At 28.4% G+C, this 17,914-nt stretch overlaps 1 protein-coding gene across 1 annotated transcript; it reads left to right on the forward strand.

Annotated features, from left to right (window-relative positions):
• Positions 1 to 1,838: 1,838 nt before the first annotated feature.
• On the forward strand, positions 1,839 to 16,765 carry LOC129958870 (uncharacterized). The gene is made up of 2 exons (XM_056071592.1): positions 1,839 to 2,092; positions 14,944 to 16,765. Exons 1-2 carry the CDS (start codon positions 2,048 to 2,050, stop codon positions 16,435 to 16,437), a joined length of 1,539 nt encoding a protein of 512 aa, XP_055927567.1. The 5' UTR covers positions 1,839 to 2,047; the 3' UTR covers positions 16,438 to 16,765.
• The last annotated feature ends 1,149 nt before the right edge of the window (positions 16,766 to 17,914 follow it).

Below are 17,914 nucleotides of genomic sequence, written 5' to 3' on the forward strand. Positions count from 1 at the left end.
CTATTAAGAAGATAAATTATTTGAATGGAGTTTTATTTTAAAGAATAGCAAACATAATAATATCAATGTTACAGAGATTAATTTCTACAACACTTGATAAAAACAACAATCATATCTTATTAAAATTAATGATAAAAATTCTTAATAAAACATCAACAATCCATAATGATAGAATGCAATATTTAACAAAAAAAAAAAAAAAGAGTACTTAAATAGTGCTGTGCTCTACAGAGCTACGAATACTGTAATTGTCTACGAAATTTAATGATAAAGCTATTAATTTACTTCTTTTCTTACCGAATTAATCCTTGCAAATCACCAACAGCATAACAAAAAGTCCATAGTGATATAGTGCAAAAGTAACATACATCCTCTTAATAGATTGATTCCGCACAGACAAATAAACAAATATTAAAGAAAGAAAAAATTCTCTTGGCAGTTGTTGATATCAGTCACTGACTACCTTAATATGAACCAACATGTGGCTTATTTCATTCGCATGCAAAAAATATAATAGCCTGCATAATATCAGATATTTTCATTTGCGCTAAGCAAATGAGAAATGCATTAAACATTAATTTGGGATATTAAATAGGCTCCTGTCGTCTAACACTCAGCTTATGGCGTTTCTCTTTATAAACTTTTTCGGAAGCTTCGGAAAAATATATAATTAATGGCAAAACTGTTTTTAAAGCAAAATATTAGTATGTTGCATTGAACAACTGAAAGTGGAAGGAAAATTACCAAATTTTATATTAATAAGTTTTATTTATATTCTTTTTCTAGTTTGAGAAAAAAATACTAATTTTTCAGAAAAAATTGGATTTTTTATATTTAATTTTAAGTGCTTTTTTTATATTTAAAAACTGATTATTAGCTGATTAAACTGATTATTAGCAAATAAAATTAGTTATTGCTATCTCGATAAAGGTCTATCGAGATTATTTAAATAAAAAAAAATGTATTATATGTATTTCGAGCATAAGGCACATAAGCATCTAATGTTCCCGTAGCGACGCCAGTGGAACCTTAAGGGTTAAATTTAAATTTCCATATTTTAATTGGGTTATTTTAAAATCAATATTCTGAATATTTTTTTCGAAATAAATAAATAGAAACGGATAAAACACGAAATTTACGAATTTTTTTTTTTAATTACATTATATTTCAAATAGTTTTGAGTGGTAATAAGTTAAACAAACAAACAAACGAAAAAAGAAGTAACGTATAAAATAGGATTTAGAACATTTGAGCAAAATCTGGTAAAAATACAAAGAGTTATTTACACTGTAATAACGTGCCATGCTTCAACATTACGCGATGAATGGATAATAAACCATTGTAACCATCTGTTTTACAAATTTCTTTGATGGTGAAATCCGATAGCGTCTTTTTTATGTCAGTGACATTAACTTTGAAACAGAATCAAAGGACTTTGATGGAGAAAAAAATGTATTTGTCTGCAGAAATTGTAATTCCAATTTAAGATTCCATCATTCAGTTTTGAGATCGGATAGTTTAACAGACTATTTTATCTGATAGTCTGCATTTAAATAAACTTGTTTCAACAATAGGAAGGGATAAAGTCCTGTTGGTGAACCATAGAAAGATTACTTAATGATAGAAACTGGTATTATTCTATTCAAATACAAATTACCCAATGAAACAGTCCCATATTATACCATAAGGTTTCAAGAATAACATCAATAAACGAAGAAACAATTAGAATCTTTCGGAAACGATGTTCTCAAAACGTGGGATTTCGTCAACTTCCTGGAGACACAAATTTGAAAGTTTTTTGCTCTTGCGACACACGTTTGGCCGGAAAATCGCTCCTCTTGTGCAGAATGCGTGTGTCACGAATTCACTGGACCCGAAAGAGATGAAAACTAGCAAATTAAGTAAAGAATTGAAAGAATTATAAGTTTCATCACAAATCATTTCCCCTTGCTCAGTGTACCATATACTTCGGATATATAGGAATCATATTTGTATAATTTGTTTCATTTTAAAGTTGTAATCCTGCTGTTGTCATAACATTCACAAAATGCAGCATTGTGTGGGAGGAACGGCGAGTATTGTAAGATCACTGGTAAGAAATATTTTATTCAAGCTACAGCAACTATTTTATAAGCTTATTTTTACAGGTGTGATATACGGAAAATGATAATATTTATAATAATATAATTATCTAATAAAAATACATATTTGTAAGTATAAATTTATTTTTCAATCAATTTTTTTTTAAAAATTCTCCAAGGGAAATAAAGATGGAAAAAAAATTAAAAAGTAAGTTTATAGATTATTTCCATAAAAATTTTCTTTGGAATCTAAGAAAAAGTGAAAAAATGTAAGTATGCTTTAGAAAATTTGAATCGAATTTTTCATGATATTTTCTAAATAAATTAAGTAGTCATTATTTATTGAAGTAATGGGTAATGTTATAGGTTTTTTTTTCAACTTCTTCGAATGATCATAAGAATCTTAAAAATCATCAGAATATTTTCAGAATGGAATGTTGTCCTTAGAATTAAAAATGAATCGAAGCCAGAGTAGTAAAATACTGTTCATCTGCATAGAAATATTAATAATAGCGATGCTTTACTTGAATTTTTAATCTTTAAAGAAAAAAAATTACCAACGACTAGTTTTTAGACTAACAATTATGAAAAATTTACTTTGTTACTTTTAAATAATACTTCTGTCATCAATTAAATGGAATTCTTTGATTATGAAAGCTTTAAAAAAGATTACTTTGACGCAGTTTTTCTAAATGTTATGAGACCTGTCAAGACATCTGGAGAAAAAAGTTCTCGAAAAAAAGTTGCTGTTTTCAATATTATTCCAGGTATAAAGTAGACCAGAAAATATTTATTTTAGTGCAAGACATGAAACGATAACTAAATCTTTATTTGAAATATTTCTTAATTACAGATAGAGAATAAGATAAAGAAGCTATGCATTCAAATATGTATAGCTTAAAATTATATATTGTATCCAATTAATAAAAATGATTCATGAGTGCTTCCACAGCTCCAACAAAATAAGTTTAAAATTTTAAGTCTTGTAAGTCCCTCCCCCCTGTTTTTGTATTCGAAAAAAATGTTGGGCTTTGAGAATCCAATAATTTTGACTATATATCTCTTACCTTGGCTTTAATTTTATGCGATGATTATAATGTTTAAAAATTAATAACAGAAATTAAGAAAGAAGAAAGAAAGTTTAGAATGTTTGCAGACGTTTATCATAAGCAATTTTAAACTTTTTAATCTGATTAGTTTTTATTTTCGGGAGGTGGGGGTGATTTTCCATCTGAAAAAAAATATCGTGTTTTGTGACTCCAATAATTTGACCATATATCTCTTACTTTGGCTATAATTTTATACAGCAATTATAAATTTTAATGATGAATAACAGAAATTATTAAAATAAGAAAGTTTTTGAGTACTTCCACAGCTCTAAAATTAATAATTGTATCCGGTTTAATTTTTTAGCTCTGATTTTTTATCCAAAAAAACCCTCATGCTTTGTGACTCTTTGATTCTGACTATATAGCTCTAGCCATGGCTCTAATTTTGTACGTCTGTTTTATTTTTCAATAATTCATACGAGAAATTATTAAACGTTGCTATTTTAAGACAGAGCTATTCTATATGTTTCTTCACTTTTATAGAGAAATAATTCCGTTAAAAAGCCTCTTCATCGCACTAAATATATTTATATGATGAAAAATAACTAGTAAATTCTTCATAAGGATGTAATTGTTTAGTATTGAAAGTGAGTTTTAGACCATTTTCTTTTTATAAATATGCTGAAATTTACGAAACGGCACAATAAATCTCGCTGACTCAAGTACAATTTTTTTATCAGTGTTTTGGATTTATACAAGACTATTTTCAGAACTTTTTTGTGAGCAAAATCGAATGCTCAATTCTTTTCTTTTCTTTTTCTTTTTTTTTTTTAAATATTTTCTTCATACAATGCACAAAAAGGTATTTCACTCATTGAAAAATTCGATTTTAAGATATTACTGAATCTCGATATTTTCCTAGAAATCTTTAAAACAATTTTGGAATTGTATATCTACTGATCGATATATCTGTGAACAAAATTACTCAAAAACAGAAAGAAAAAAAAAACAAGAGAAATTAATTTTGTTATTCGGCTTTAACCGCAGAATTGTATTTAAGCATAATATTTTGGACGAAATACATTATAAAGAAGTCTGCCTGTCCATATACTTGTGAATGCGTAACTCAAATTCACTCTAGATTGATGAAATTTGATATGATTTTATACCTGATTTTATACCTGATTTGATATGATTTAATTCTTTAATTATGAAAACTTTAAAAAAGATTACTTGAACGCAGTTTTTCTAAATGTTATGAGACCTGTCAAGATATCTAGAGAAAACAGTTCTAGAAAAAAAGCGGCTGTTTTCAATATTATTCCTGGTATGAAATAGATCAGGAAATATTTATTTAGTGCAAGACATGAAACGATAACTAAATCTTTATTTGAGATATTTCTTAATTACAGATAGAGAACAAAATAAAGGAGCTATGCATTCAAATATGTATAGCCTAAAATTATATATTGTATTCAATTAATAAAAATGATTCATGAGTGTTTCTACAGCTCTAACAAAATAAGTTTAAAATTTGTAGATCTGTATTAGATTTTGAACCAAATCCATTAATGTATCATTTGGCTGTTGATCTGTCTGTGTGTGCGTCAATGCAATAACACTTAGAGCAATGTTTCATCGAGCTAGATGAAGTATGATTTCATGATCTTCAATCCACAGCAGTGGATACCAGTCCCATTTCAGATCAATCTACTCAATGGGAAAAGGCACTGGTCCAAATTTCATACTCAATTTTCTTCGCTTTACGAAAAAAGTAAGCTCCAAACGGGCTATTTTGAAGGAATGCTGTCTATTTCGAGATAAGGAAGCCCATCAAGCTTTTGCGCATGCATCAATCAGTTTTGATTTCACCAAACTGGAGGTGGGATGACAAACGGAAAGGGGAATGCTTATTTTTTTAAAATAAGCAATGTATAGAAACATTACACAGTTTAGAATTTAAAAAAATGATACAATTCGAAAAGAAAACGAAAATCAACACCGAAAATGAATAATAAAAAAAGAAAATCATACTTAAAATGAAATTTGGAAAATTTTCTGACCTAACGAGTACCACCTCACCAAGGAATAAAATTGTCTAAAAGTGGTAGGCATAATATTCTAAAAGGGACAGTATATAGAAAAAACGAACAGTATACTCCTGCTATTTTCGTTTGATCTTCCATGAAAAATGGTTTTTGTGATTCATGTCCTTGGTAATTTAATCAGTTTTTGTGATAAAACTAAGAGTCCATTTCTTTTTCTTATACATCGAAAAATAAAGTAACAATTATGAAACATTAATTAATAAAAATTTAGTCGAACTACTAGTACGATAAATTTTAATACAACTTTTCAAATTAGAGAAAAACTTAATAGCATATCTTCATTCACAAAAATCGAATAAAATCTGACGAAAGTATGCATTGCTATAATTTCGCACTGAATTCGAATCGATTCATGATAAAAACCCTGTCTAGGTTTGTGTCACACACATTGGGAAATTCCTATATATCTATAGAAACTGGTACTTAACTTCATGCTTTCAGCTCGAAAAGTAGTTTTACTGAAATATTTATTTATTAATGAGAGTCTCAAATATTTCTTTATTCTCCTAAATAGAGCAAGTTTTCGTTTGTTTTATGAACACGATTAGTTTTCCTTGTGGAAAACCCTGCTGTATTCTGTCATTTTCAAAAGAAAGTACTTTGATATTTAGCATATATTGATTTTCAAATTAACTGTCTGCTTGTGGTTTTTACCCTTGACATTTTGATAGTTAACCGCAAAATTAACTATTGGGCACTTTTATAGTACATATCGACGCATTCTTGCATATTAGTAACATACCTAAAAAGAAAGCTTATTTTTAAAAGACTAAAATTATTATTATTGAAATGAAAAATATGAATTTGATTGCTCTCTAAATAAAAAAAAATACATATATCTATCATTCAAAATTCAGTTACTCCTTTTATTAGAAAAATGTTATACATAAAATAAAAAATTAAATTTCAGTATTTAAATTCCGAAAATGATTTACGTTGTGTGAAAATAGTTTAAGGAGAAAATTAACTTTTACTTTTTATTTCTAACACTTATTTTTTAGTAGGTTTCATACATAAGTATAAGCTAAAAATATTCTTATTTCGATTTATACACACACACACACACACACACACACACACGCACGCACGCACACACACACACACACAGACACACACACACACACATACACACACACACACACAGACACACACATACACACACACACAGACACACACACACACATATAAACTTTTTTAGTATTTGAGCAGGAGAAGAGTTAATTTGAAATCATAGCTTTATTCTTCTTCATGAATAAGAAGAAAATTCATTTTTTAGCAGCTTTTAAATTTTCTTTGTTAAATCCTGAACAGGGAACAAAACAACAAAGCAATGAAGAAATCAGAAAAAAGGGCATCAGAACACCTCCAGAGTGTAAATAGCTTTAAAAAAGGGATTTTCCCTGAAATCTAGCTGAGCAAGCCTTTATTCCCCCCCCCCGTGACTTTCGAGTGATACAGTTCCGTATTTAATGTTTAATGTTATAGATATTAGACCCCGAGAAGAATGAAAAATCCAGAATCCGCTCAAATAAGAAGATTGCTTTAAGATTGAGCTTTAAGATTGTTGCTTTAAGATTGAGTTTAAGTGATTAGAAAATAATTTATTTTAAGAAAGCAAATAATTTGAATTTATTATTTAAATCTTTAGGTCAGTTGGAAATATTACTAAAAGAGTAATATTGTTCCGCTTTTTACAAAATAATCGCAAATAATAAAAAAATCCAGTTATGAGTTCGTTTTAATTTATTAAAAACAAATTCTTATCAATATTATGAGAATTTCACTTTCAATCCTGAGTATAATCTTTCATACTTTTCTCAGCTTATTTAAATGATCATAATCTTTTATTTTTTAAATGCTCATTTGCTTCCTGAAAGTAAAATAATTCGATAAAATATTATTAAATGGAGTATTCAATTTCCCGGATTAAATTTGTTTAATATGGCATGAATGTTAAACCTTATTAGATATCAATCTCTAACCCTGAATATTTATTAAATGTATCAGATTGAATGAAAGCTGAAATCTTGACGCGTTGAAAGTAAAATGGATTAGAATCATGCCTTTCTTTTTAATATATTGTCAGAATGAATCCGCAAGTGAATTCTAGATGATAAATGGCAGGAGAAATAGAAAACGTCGATTAATATTTCCAGGGAGAAACGACAGAAAGTCTCTAACAGACGTTTAAGCCTTAGCAACGAATACTATTTATCAACAAACTTCATTATTTTCATGCGTCAGTCTATCTTATCTTCCTTTCTTTGCGCTCACATGAAAGGAAAAAATGCTTGCCATTTGTTAGTGAAGAAAATAAATTTTAATTTGATAGTTGAACTTCCTTGTAGTCGAAAGAACAGCTAATATAGATAAGATGTTAAGATAAATTGCTTCAATTTACAACGGTTTTATCTAAATTATTGTATTTCAGTCCTGTTATTTATCTTAAATTCTATTGCTGAATAATCTTTTAAGAATACAGCAATTTTTAATGTCATCAATTGGAATCCATATTATTTTCATTTAATTCTTGAAATCTGATTCCAAGAATTTTTGTCAATATAAAAAAAAGCTTAGAGAAAAATATTAAGATAATAGTTAAGGAAATTATTCATAAATTGCATACTGTATTAAGTTTCCATTCTTCTATATAGAAGATCTTGAACCCAAGAAACAAATTTCTTTCCAAGAATAGTTAGCTTTTATGTATTACAAGAAATGGAATTTATTATGTAACGGGTTTTCAAATTGGACATTACGTTATTTTTTAATGAGCTGTAACTGGTGTTACGTCGCAACTGGCATATCTAATTACATCAATCTTACGAAAGGACATTCAGATTAAATTATACTTTAGCTCATTACTTACAGTTAAACAGCGTTTTATAATTTTAACAAATCTTTTCAGATTTATAAGCATTTATTTAAAAGAAACCTTCTAATCTTAAGAGTAAACAAAGATTAATATAATTTTTGTATTATCTACATTCTTTTTTTATAGATCATTACGCGAGTTGTTGAATAATTTGTGCAAAATTCTTTTAACATAATAAATAAGATTTTAGGAGTCTTATATATTCATTCTTGATACTTGAAAATATCGAAGCATTCAGTTGCATGGGAACAGGATCTTGAAACCAAGAAACAAATTTTCTTCCTAGAATAATTAACTTTATGTATTACAAGAAATGGAATTTATTACGTAACGGTTTTTCAAATTGGACATTATGTTATTTTTTAATGAGCTGTAACTGGTGTTACGCCGCAACTGATATATCTAATTACATCAATCTCACGAAAGGACATTCGGATTAAATTCTATTTTAGCTCATTATTTACAGTTAAACAATCTTTTATAATTTTAGCAAATCCTTCCTTTCAGATTTATAAGCATTCACTTAAGAGAAACCTTCTAATTTTAAGAGTAAACAAAGATTAACATATTTTTTTGTATTATCAACCATCTTTTTTTATAGATCATTATGCGAGTTGCTGAAGAATTTAAGCAATATTCTTTTAAAAGAATAAATTTGATTTCAGTAATCTTAGAGCTTAAAATCCTATGCAGCTGAATGCTTTGAAAATATCGAAGCATTCAGCTGCATAGGATTTTAAGCTTTAATTTTTCATACAGTTGATGAGAATATTCGTATTAATCATTCCTTTTTCCAGTTTACTCCAATTAAATGCCTACATAAATTTCTTCATGCGTCTATAAACGCATATGTATAAGTGCAATGATATTTTTAAATCTAATTTAAATCTTAATTAATTTCTTAATTTTTATCTTAAATGGCTACATGGGCTACATGTTCATTCTAAAATGTTTTATTATTTTCTGATACATTTCCCATTTTTTATTTAATTATTTCTAACATGAGCTTAACAAATTGCTGACTCATGAAAATTCATTAATACTTGCACATACCTTTCAAAGATACTGAAGATTCCCTTTCCTAAATCTACACGTGGCAAAGAAATCCCTGCAGAATCTCATGGTAAAATCACTGAAGGGAAAAATTTCGGGCACTTTGCTCTTATGTTTCGATGTAAACAGACATAATTGTATCATCGCTCCTCTCCTGTATATAGTATGACTCCCGTGGTGAAATAAATAGATGCTAACATTTCAAAAGTTTCTTCTTTCCGTCCACGCATTTGCAAAATGATGTATAATATTTGAGAGGAAGATGGATTCATATCCTGGAATCATTATTATTGGGATTAATTATTTTAAATATTATGAAATTTTGCAATTAATTGTTTTCTAAGTGACTACACGAACATGGAATCAAAATTTATTTAAATGTAACACATCAAGTACGTCGTGTCTCCTTAATTTTGAAATCCTTTGAGCTTTTTCCTAGAGTAAAAAAAAAGAAAAAAGAATACGACAGTGTAAGACAACGCGCCTTTATATGCTTGATAACACTCACAATTATATTTATCATGTGTTTGTGGCATCACGTGAAATATCTCCCATAAAAAAGTATATGAACTATTGATAATATTACATTTTGGGTAAAAATGATGTTAGTTGAATTCGTTCAAGATATTATGAATTATTTGCAACATATAAAGTGTGCATATTTTTAAAACAGATAGAATAAGATAAAATCAAAGACAGAATTATATTATTTATTTATTTTTAATCTCTGTAACAAAAAAAATATTTACTGCAATTAATTGAAACAGAACATATTTCTAAACTAGTGGAATTATGGTTTGTTTTGTGGCTGGCTACTGAAATTACGAAGTCGGTAATTTCAGTCACAACTGAGCGATTCTTACATTAATATTTTCTAGTTTGGGTTGAAGATTTGAAACTATTTAGACCTGCATGGTCTTTAGTTTGTTTCGATAATTCTCTAAAATTTATCAAAGACGTGACTAAAATAAAAATTTAAAGTTTCGAAATATGGTCCTCATTTTACGAATCATTGACTCCGCAATTATTGACATATGTTAAGTTTTATAACTCTGTATAATGTTTTATCTATTTCCAATTACCTAATTTAATTTTTTTTAGCATTTCTTGCTTTATTTTACTTTTTTGGATTTATTTACTCCTGTTGTATCTATAAACAAACTTGTAATCTGGATCAGTTGTTGTAATATTTAAAAATCAATTATTCATATTTATATACAAATTTTTCTTTATTCTTATTTAACCTGTTAACCGAGCATGACGAAAAATTTCATAGCAGGACAATTTGAATATAAGTTAATTATCAGGTTAACAGGTTAAAATTTTAATATTTCATGAGGTAATAAGAAATCTGAAGAGGTGAGTTGAAATTTTCTGAATAGTGATACTAAAGATGATTGATACTAAAAATAAAACTGATATAAAAATATAACTTTCATTTGATGCCTTTATATTTTATTTTGTAGAAAATATAAATTTCTAAGCTTTATAAATAAGCTTTGAAATTTCAGTGAAATAGGGGATTAAATACTATGATATATTTTCCAAGAAATATTTGCAGCAAAAAAATGTTAAAAATTTCTCGTCTTCCCGTAACGCGGTTGCTTTTTGATGTAACGCCGTTCAAGAGATAATGCATTCTCCATCTAAGCATCCATTTTCTGGCACCGCAACTGGAGAATGTCACTGCGTCATCTTGACGTTATATTGGGAAGCATGGAAGTGTCGCTTATTCTTCTAGCTACATAGTTATCGGGAATATGTTTTTTTTTTTCTTTTTTTTACTTGGCTGTTGAAAGAAATAAGAAAAAATTATACAAATTCATCAAGCTGTTGATAAAATATGTTAAAATTTAGGGTGAATACATCATAACCCGTTAACGCCCAGGTTCTTTCTTTTCTTTTCTTTTTTTAGCATAGTTGTATTACACTCCTATAGCTAAACCAAGCGCATTCCATTGCTTTCTTTTCTATTTCGTCTCGCATATCAATACACATTCCTGAACTCCTTATTTATTTTTAACAGGCATTTACTAACTAGCATTTGCCACCCATCAGCTAGATTTTAAAGTACAAGTGTCGTCATGCTGAAACTTTTTGATTCTTTCTTTGATTTATTATCGAAATAATGCAATCAATTTGGAATTATAATTAATTTTTTTATATGTTGCTACATGTTAAAAATCATTTAATGAATGCCTGAAAAATGTCTTTTAAATAATTTTATCAGAACTTTTTGATAATTTTTCTTTAAAAAAAAGTTTCTGTAATTTAATTTCACGTCACAATTTTCTTAATCTTAATACTTTTAATATAATTAAAAAGATATTTACTAAAAATATTTTATTTGAATTATATTGGGAGTTACCGATATAATTAGTTTCAAGTAATGTTTTTTAAATGACTTAAGATAGTAGATAACAAGACAAATTTAAGATTTTCTTATACCATCAACCAATTTAAGATGCATATACCAACTTAAATGCATCATTATAGCTGTACTTGCTTCATACAATGACTTTTTTCTATGTTAAGTGCCTTTTGTATTAAACTATTTGTATTTGTTTTTACTCAGTAGCGGATTTTCATCTACGCAATCGTTAAGCTAAAAGGCGGCCGTAAGAAGGTCAATTAAAAATTTGATTTCCCTACTGGTCAAATAAATGAGATTGTAAAAACTGCAAATTCTATGAATAATAAAATATTAAGATAATATTAACTCTTTATCAAGTATAATTAGACTGATTCCTTTCTGTTTCATTACGTTAATTTATTTATAAGAACACTTATAAAAATCGAACTTGCTTCAATGATATTGTATATAAGCGTGCATATCGTGCAGTCTGGAATTATAATAGAAAAATAAAGACAAATATATATTCATAGAGTTAATTAAAAATTATTAACGTAAAACAAATCATTAACAAGTTAAAAATGTGCCAAAATGTGAAGCCTATAGGGTCATCTTTATTAAAAAAGGGGACTTCATAATGTGTACTTCTTAGAGCCGCAAAATAGCCCTCAGCATTAATAATAATAAATCAGTTAAAGTGAAAAGCTATAAATTTTGTAAATAGTTTCATTCATTTATTACTAGTCGCCTTTGGAGACCAGAGTTAGTTATATTTCATTTTAGATAAATAGTTTAGATATAACTTCATATACACGTTCCATCAAATGCCGCATATTTGAATTAATGCCGCATATTTGAATTGCTCTTACGCATGTTCTGTTTATTGTGTACATGAACCTTTCTAGTGGAAACCAGTCCCATAGCAATCTAACGCTATAAAAAGCGTAAATATCCAGTTCGTCTATCTTCTAAATTTCGCGGTATAGCAATTTCACGTTTTTATTTGTCTTACAAACTATACAGATATTAAACGGAATCCTTCTTTTTTAGCTTTCAACAATGGAAGAAAATCACGATTTTAAATCAAACAATGAAAATAATTTGAATTTTAAGATAATCTATTAAACGATTAAAAAGTATAATTAAAAAGAAAAATTTTTTAAACTTGTAAATGATGTAAAATTTATCTTTTATGCAATAATATCTTCGGAAGTTATTGTGGAAAATGCCAGAATTCAATTTAATTTTTAATTAAATAAAATTGTAATTAAAACTTCAATAAAATTCTTTCCGAGGTGTGCATTCCCGCCTATCTATATATGTGCAAAACTTGGTAGCTGCATGCCGAATGATCTGGCCTGTAGAACGCCAACACGCACACGCGCGAGCGAAACACGGAAACGTTTGTTTTTAATAATTTTTAATATTATTTAATATTTTAATCACGCGATTATTCTTTCGAAAAACTGAGAGGGCAGCGGAGGTCTCCTCAAAATTTTCTTGCATACTTTCTTATTAAAATGTTATCCCCCTCCCTATACATAAAATTGTGTACTTCGGGTAGGCCATGAATGCCTTGCATGCTATTGGTGAAGAATAGTTACGAAATATTGATCTTTGGCGTGAATTTAGTATTTTTACTGAATTTATCGCGTGTTTCTGACTGATATATTTGACAATTAATTCGTGGCTTGCTCAAATACCTGGAAATCGAATATGCATTTCGGACGCCTTTTTAAAAAATTAAAATCGAATTAAATTTGAATTGAATTAAATTTAAATTTGAATTGAATTGAATTGAAATTAAAATTTGACACAGAACTACTACAGAGTCACAAAATCCGTTGCCAGTTTTCATATATTTAAGCTATTATGTTTTTGAGTTATCGCTTTTACATGCTTCGAAAAATAGAGATCGGCAGACGGTCAACCCTTCGCCGTTTCCAAATTTCATAGTCATCTGTACTTTAGATAAATCTGGGTGTCAAATTTTACCCATCTAGCTCGTTTCTTGTTAAATAATATTCGGACAGCCGCACTGACAGATTTCCTCGGACTGGATTTTATTCAAAATTTGATAGAAATATACAGATTTGTGTAAATGCCAAAGACCAAAAATTTGGTATAAGAACAAATGCCAAATGTCATCCATCTAGCTCAAAACGTTTTAGTGTCATCGTGGTCACAGACAGACGGATATATTTCCAGAAATGTGTTTTTCCAGTCTAAATTGGTTAAAATATCGAGTTTAATTTTTTTAAAGATTACAATATTTTCTCTATACTTCGCATACGAGAAAGTAAAAAAAAAACGTAAACGGGAAAAAAAATTTGGTAAATTTCTTTTTATTAAATAGAATTTTTAAAAAATGTTTCAGAGGAATGCAATTTCAGCAGCGGACGTAATTTGTCTAGCACAGCTCGGACACAACCAAATCGGTTTTTATTAATATTTAATGATATACTTTATAGAAACCATTAATAATAACAATTAATATATCAGATCCAGTTTAATCACCTCCTTGATAACTGCGGAAGGCGAAAAAGTTCATTTTTTTCTTTAATGCTTGTTCTTTATAAATGGGGAGTCTTTTCTGTAGAAATGAAGTTTCATCTTTTAATTTCGCTGTCTCAGTATATATATTTTTTCAAAAATTTGCTTTAAATTGATCTCTTTATGAGTTATATATTAAATATTACTGCTCTTTTCTTTTCTTTTTCTATTTCTTTCTTTTTTGTTACCTTTCAGCGATACCCTTTTCCCACACAAAACACGTGCATCTGCGTGTTAATTTATACATTTCCCCCTTCATTCGTGTTTTATTTTTTAAATATTTAATTAAAGTAGATGATATATTAAAGCAGTGAAGGAATACTAATGATTCTTTCTTCAACCAACACTCGCCAACTTGAAATGAATTCTATGAATAAAAAAAAAGTAAACCACGCCTGTATCCATAGCAACGAAAAGAGAGAAAACTTAATTCGTGACTGATGGCAATAAGTGCCTAAATATGACGTAAATGAAACTTGTATGATTTATACGTTAGGTTAATGTGTGTATGCACTTGACGGAGTGTTTCAAAAATAACTATCACACAATTTTTTCTTATGTGGAAACGCGATATAGACGAAGACACGGTTTTCTTTATATTTTGAATAAAAATAAATGGCCAAAGCTTTATAAAAATAAATTTCCTTTAAATATTTGGCTATCGAAAAGAAACAAAATAGTTGCGCTTCAACTGCAAATTAAATTTAAAGTCCTGAATTATAATTAAAGGAAACTTCTTTTTGAAAAAGGTATTATAAAAGGTGTATTTAGTACCGATTAATAAGAAAAATATTTAAAAGCTATTCATGATTAAAATAGCATTTATTTTAATTATTTTTCATTTTTTTAAAGTTATTCCTTTTTCATACAGGTATGCATAGGATGTCTCCTACTTGTTCAGAAAACACATGCTTACCGAGGTGATTCGTACTCCAATGATGAGTCATTTTCTTTTACTAAGAATGAAAACTTGGATGAAAAGAAACCGAAACTTTACTCCATTCATAAAGACAACAAAGACAGAGTTGATAGTGAATCGGCGGAGGATGATAAAGTTTCGAACTACGATTTTTATAAACCTCTGAATCAAAGAAAAAAAGAAAGAAAATATTATGTGGAAGGCGATGAGATAGTACACAAGGAACATGCTGAGCCAACCGATGATTTATCACCTTATTTGATATACAAGAATCAAAGACAGAAATGGCTGAAAGAGAAAGATTCCAATGTCGAATCTACTGATAAAGAGAGTTATGGGTATGGCAATGACGAGGATGTGAAAGAGCAACCAAGATATGGCTTCCATCCAGATGAATCATACGAGGTAACAAAACCAAAGAATCCAAGTCATGATTCTTCATGGAATGATGGTACCAGTGCACGTTATAAAGAATTAACAAACGAAAAGTATCCGTTAAAAAGTTGGAAACAGCCTTATGAAAAATCACCTTACAAACACAGCGAGGATGAATATGAATTGAAGACTTCGTATCCAAAAGTTTACAAAGCCATTGATGAATATTCTACCGATATTAAGGATTCGAATCCTAAAGCATGGAATTCGCACGAGGGTTCACCACCATTGAATGATTATAAAATTAAAACTGAATATAAAAAAGAAGGATTGCTCAGAGATGTTAATAAATATGAAAGCGTCAATAATAAAGAATTGCATGGAATTCAAAATGAATACAAACATCCATACTCTGAGCACCAATATGCAACCAAGGAAAATTATTATAGCAAGCCGGAGTTAATTAATGAAGACAAAAAGGGATACAGTCAAAATTATTATAGTAAGCCACAGTTAATTAATGAAGACAAAAAGGAATACAATCAAAATTATTATAGTAAGCCACAGTTAATTAATGAAGACAAAAAGGAATACAAACATGAGTATTTGCATCCATCTAAAGAAGAGAAACAACCGGCAGTTGCTGGATTGCTCCATGATAAATTAGGAGATGAAGACGATTTCGGGAAATATTTGAAATCAGAATATCTTAAAATCCGCCCATTTACAACTTCAAAATTTAATCATGGAGGTCATATTTATGGATGGTCATATAAACCATATGAATATCTGCATCAGAAATATCTAGCCGACCTCGATATTAAGAAAAAATTCCTGCAGGAACACGAAAAGAAATTTGCTGAGATGCAAAAGAAACACATGGAATCCTTCAAAAAGTTTATGAATAAGGAATTCTTAGGCGCAAAACACAAATATCCAGAATTCAGAATCCCAGCGATTGATGCAATGCACAGCAAACCAAATCATCAAACAGATTCTCATAAGCATTATGACAGTGAGCCGTTAAAACATGACGTATCTTCCGAAACCCATCATTACAACCACCCTTAAACCAAACTGTTATTAAAGCTGCATAGGACATGGGCACTTTTTTCTACTTTGCTTCATCATAAGGTCATTTCAAATGGGTAGTATTAGAAGTAGGTTAATTGAGGGGCGAAAAACTGGGAACTGAATGGTTGTGATATTGTTGCTATACATAGATTCATAAACTTTTCCTATGTCATTACAGTGAACTCCTATTTCCAACGGAATTAGATAACTTAGCAATTCCATGGATAATCTGCAAAGTACTGAAAAACAATTCCTTGGATAATCAACAAAATAACCGAAAAAGAACACAAATAAACACGAAAATTTTTATTTATAGTAAGAGATAATCGCCTACAATTATGATTTAATTTTAATTAGTTTGAGATTTTTATTTTCACAAGATTATTGATTTATTTTTTTTAAGAAACTAACTGTTATTGGATTTTGATTTTTTGCATTAAAACGCATCTTTTATTTATTTACTATTACACTCTTATTTTCAACAACAATTTGGAATTAATACTCATAGATAATCGAGAGTTTACTGTATATTGATTTTCATCTTTCTAAATGAATATGTATTGAAAAGTGTCAAGAATGTTAAAAATAAATAAATTGGTTATCAATTATGTTTATTATTATAGTTGCTGTTCCCAATATTTTAATGCCAGTGTTTATTTTGTTATTTCAAATGCATTTTGTAATTTCATTGTGTTCTAGCTCATACTAGCAACCGTATTAACATGCTTATAAATTCATCTAACATCAAGCTATCATATAAGATTATTAATTGGAATGTTTTAAATAAGCCTGTCATTTGTATAAATTGCATAAAGTGTTTTTCACAATAAAGTTCTCTCTACGCAAAATATTTTTTGTTTAGTTTTTTCAGTTTGAAGAAATATGTGAAACCATTTATTCTTTGTGAATACACTTAAACTAATTCCCTGAAAATAAATTGTACAATTTACTATCTCTCCACAATAATTAATATTTGATCTTGAATTTTTGTTAAATAACAACTATGTAACAAAACTTTTCACTCAAATGTTGGTATTTTTATCGAAATGCGGATAAACAATTAATGAAAATTAATAAATTGTATTGTTAAAATTGCTATACTTGCTCGTTTTTAGCTATTTAAATTCTTGAAATATTTTTAATGAGTCGAATAATTAAAAAAGAAGGTTTCAAAATATTGAAATACAGTGTTATTTTGAAAATTGTGTAGTTACCACTTTGCATTTTCATGAAATATTAATCCTCTTCTCATGCTTTAGTGGTTATAAACAAATAACACCAGAAATAAACCATAATCCTTTTCCCTAATTGTCAATTCAAAGCAATAAGATTAAATGTAACACAAGCTTTAATGAGTACTTTACGTATTAAGAGTGAATGTGTATTAATTAATAAATTATTATTCAATGAAGCGGATGAAGTGTTATTAGTGTTATTTATCTTTCAAAATCATTGTTCCTGAAATATCCTTTGT

Source organism: Argiope bruennichi, chromosome X1 (genome assembly GCF_947563725.1).
Source record: "Argiope bruennichi chromosome X1, qqArgBrue1.1, whole genome shotgun sequence".
NCBI lineage: Eukaryota > Metazoa > Arthropoda > Arachnida > Araneae > Araneidae > Argiope > Argiope bruennichi.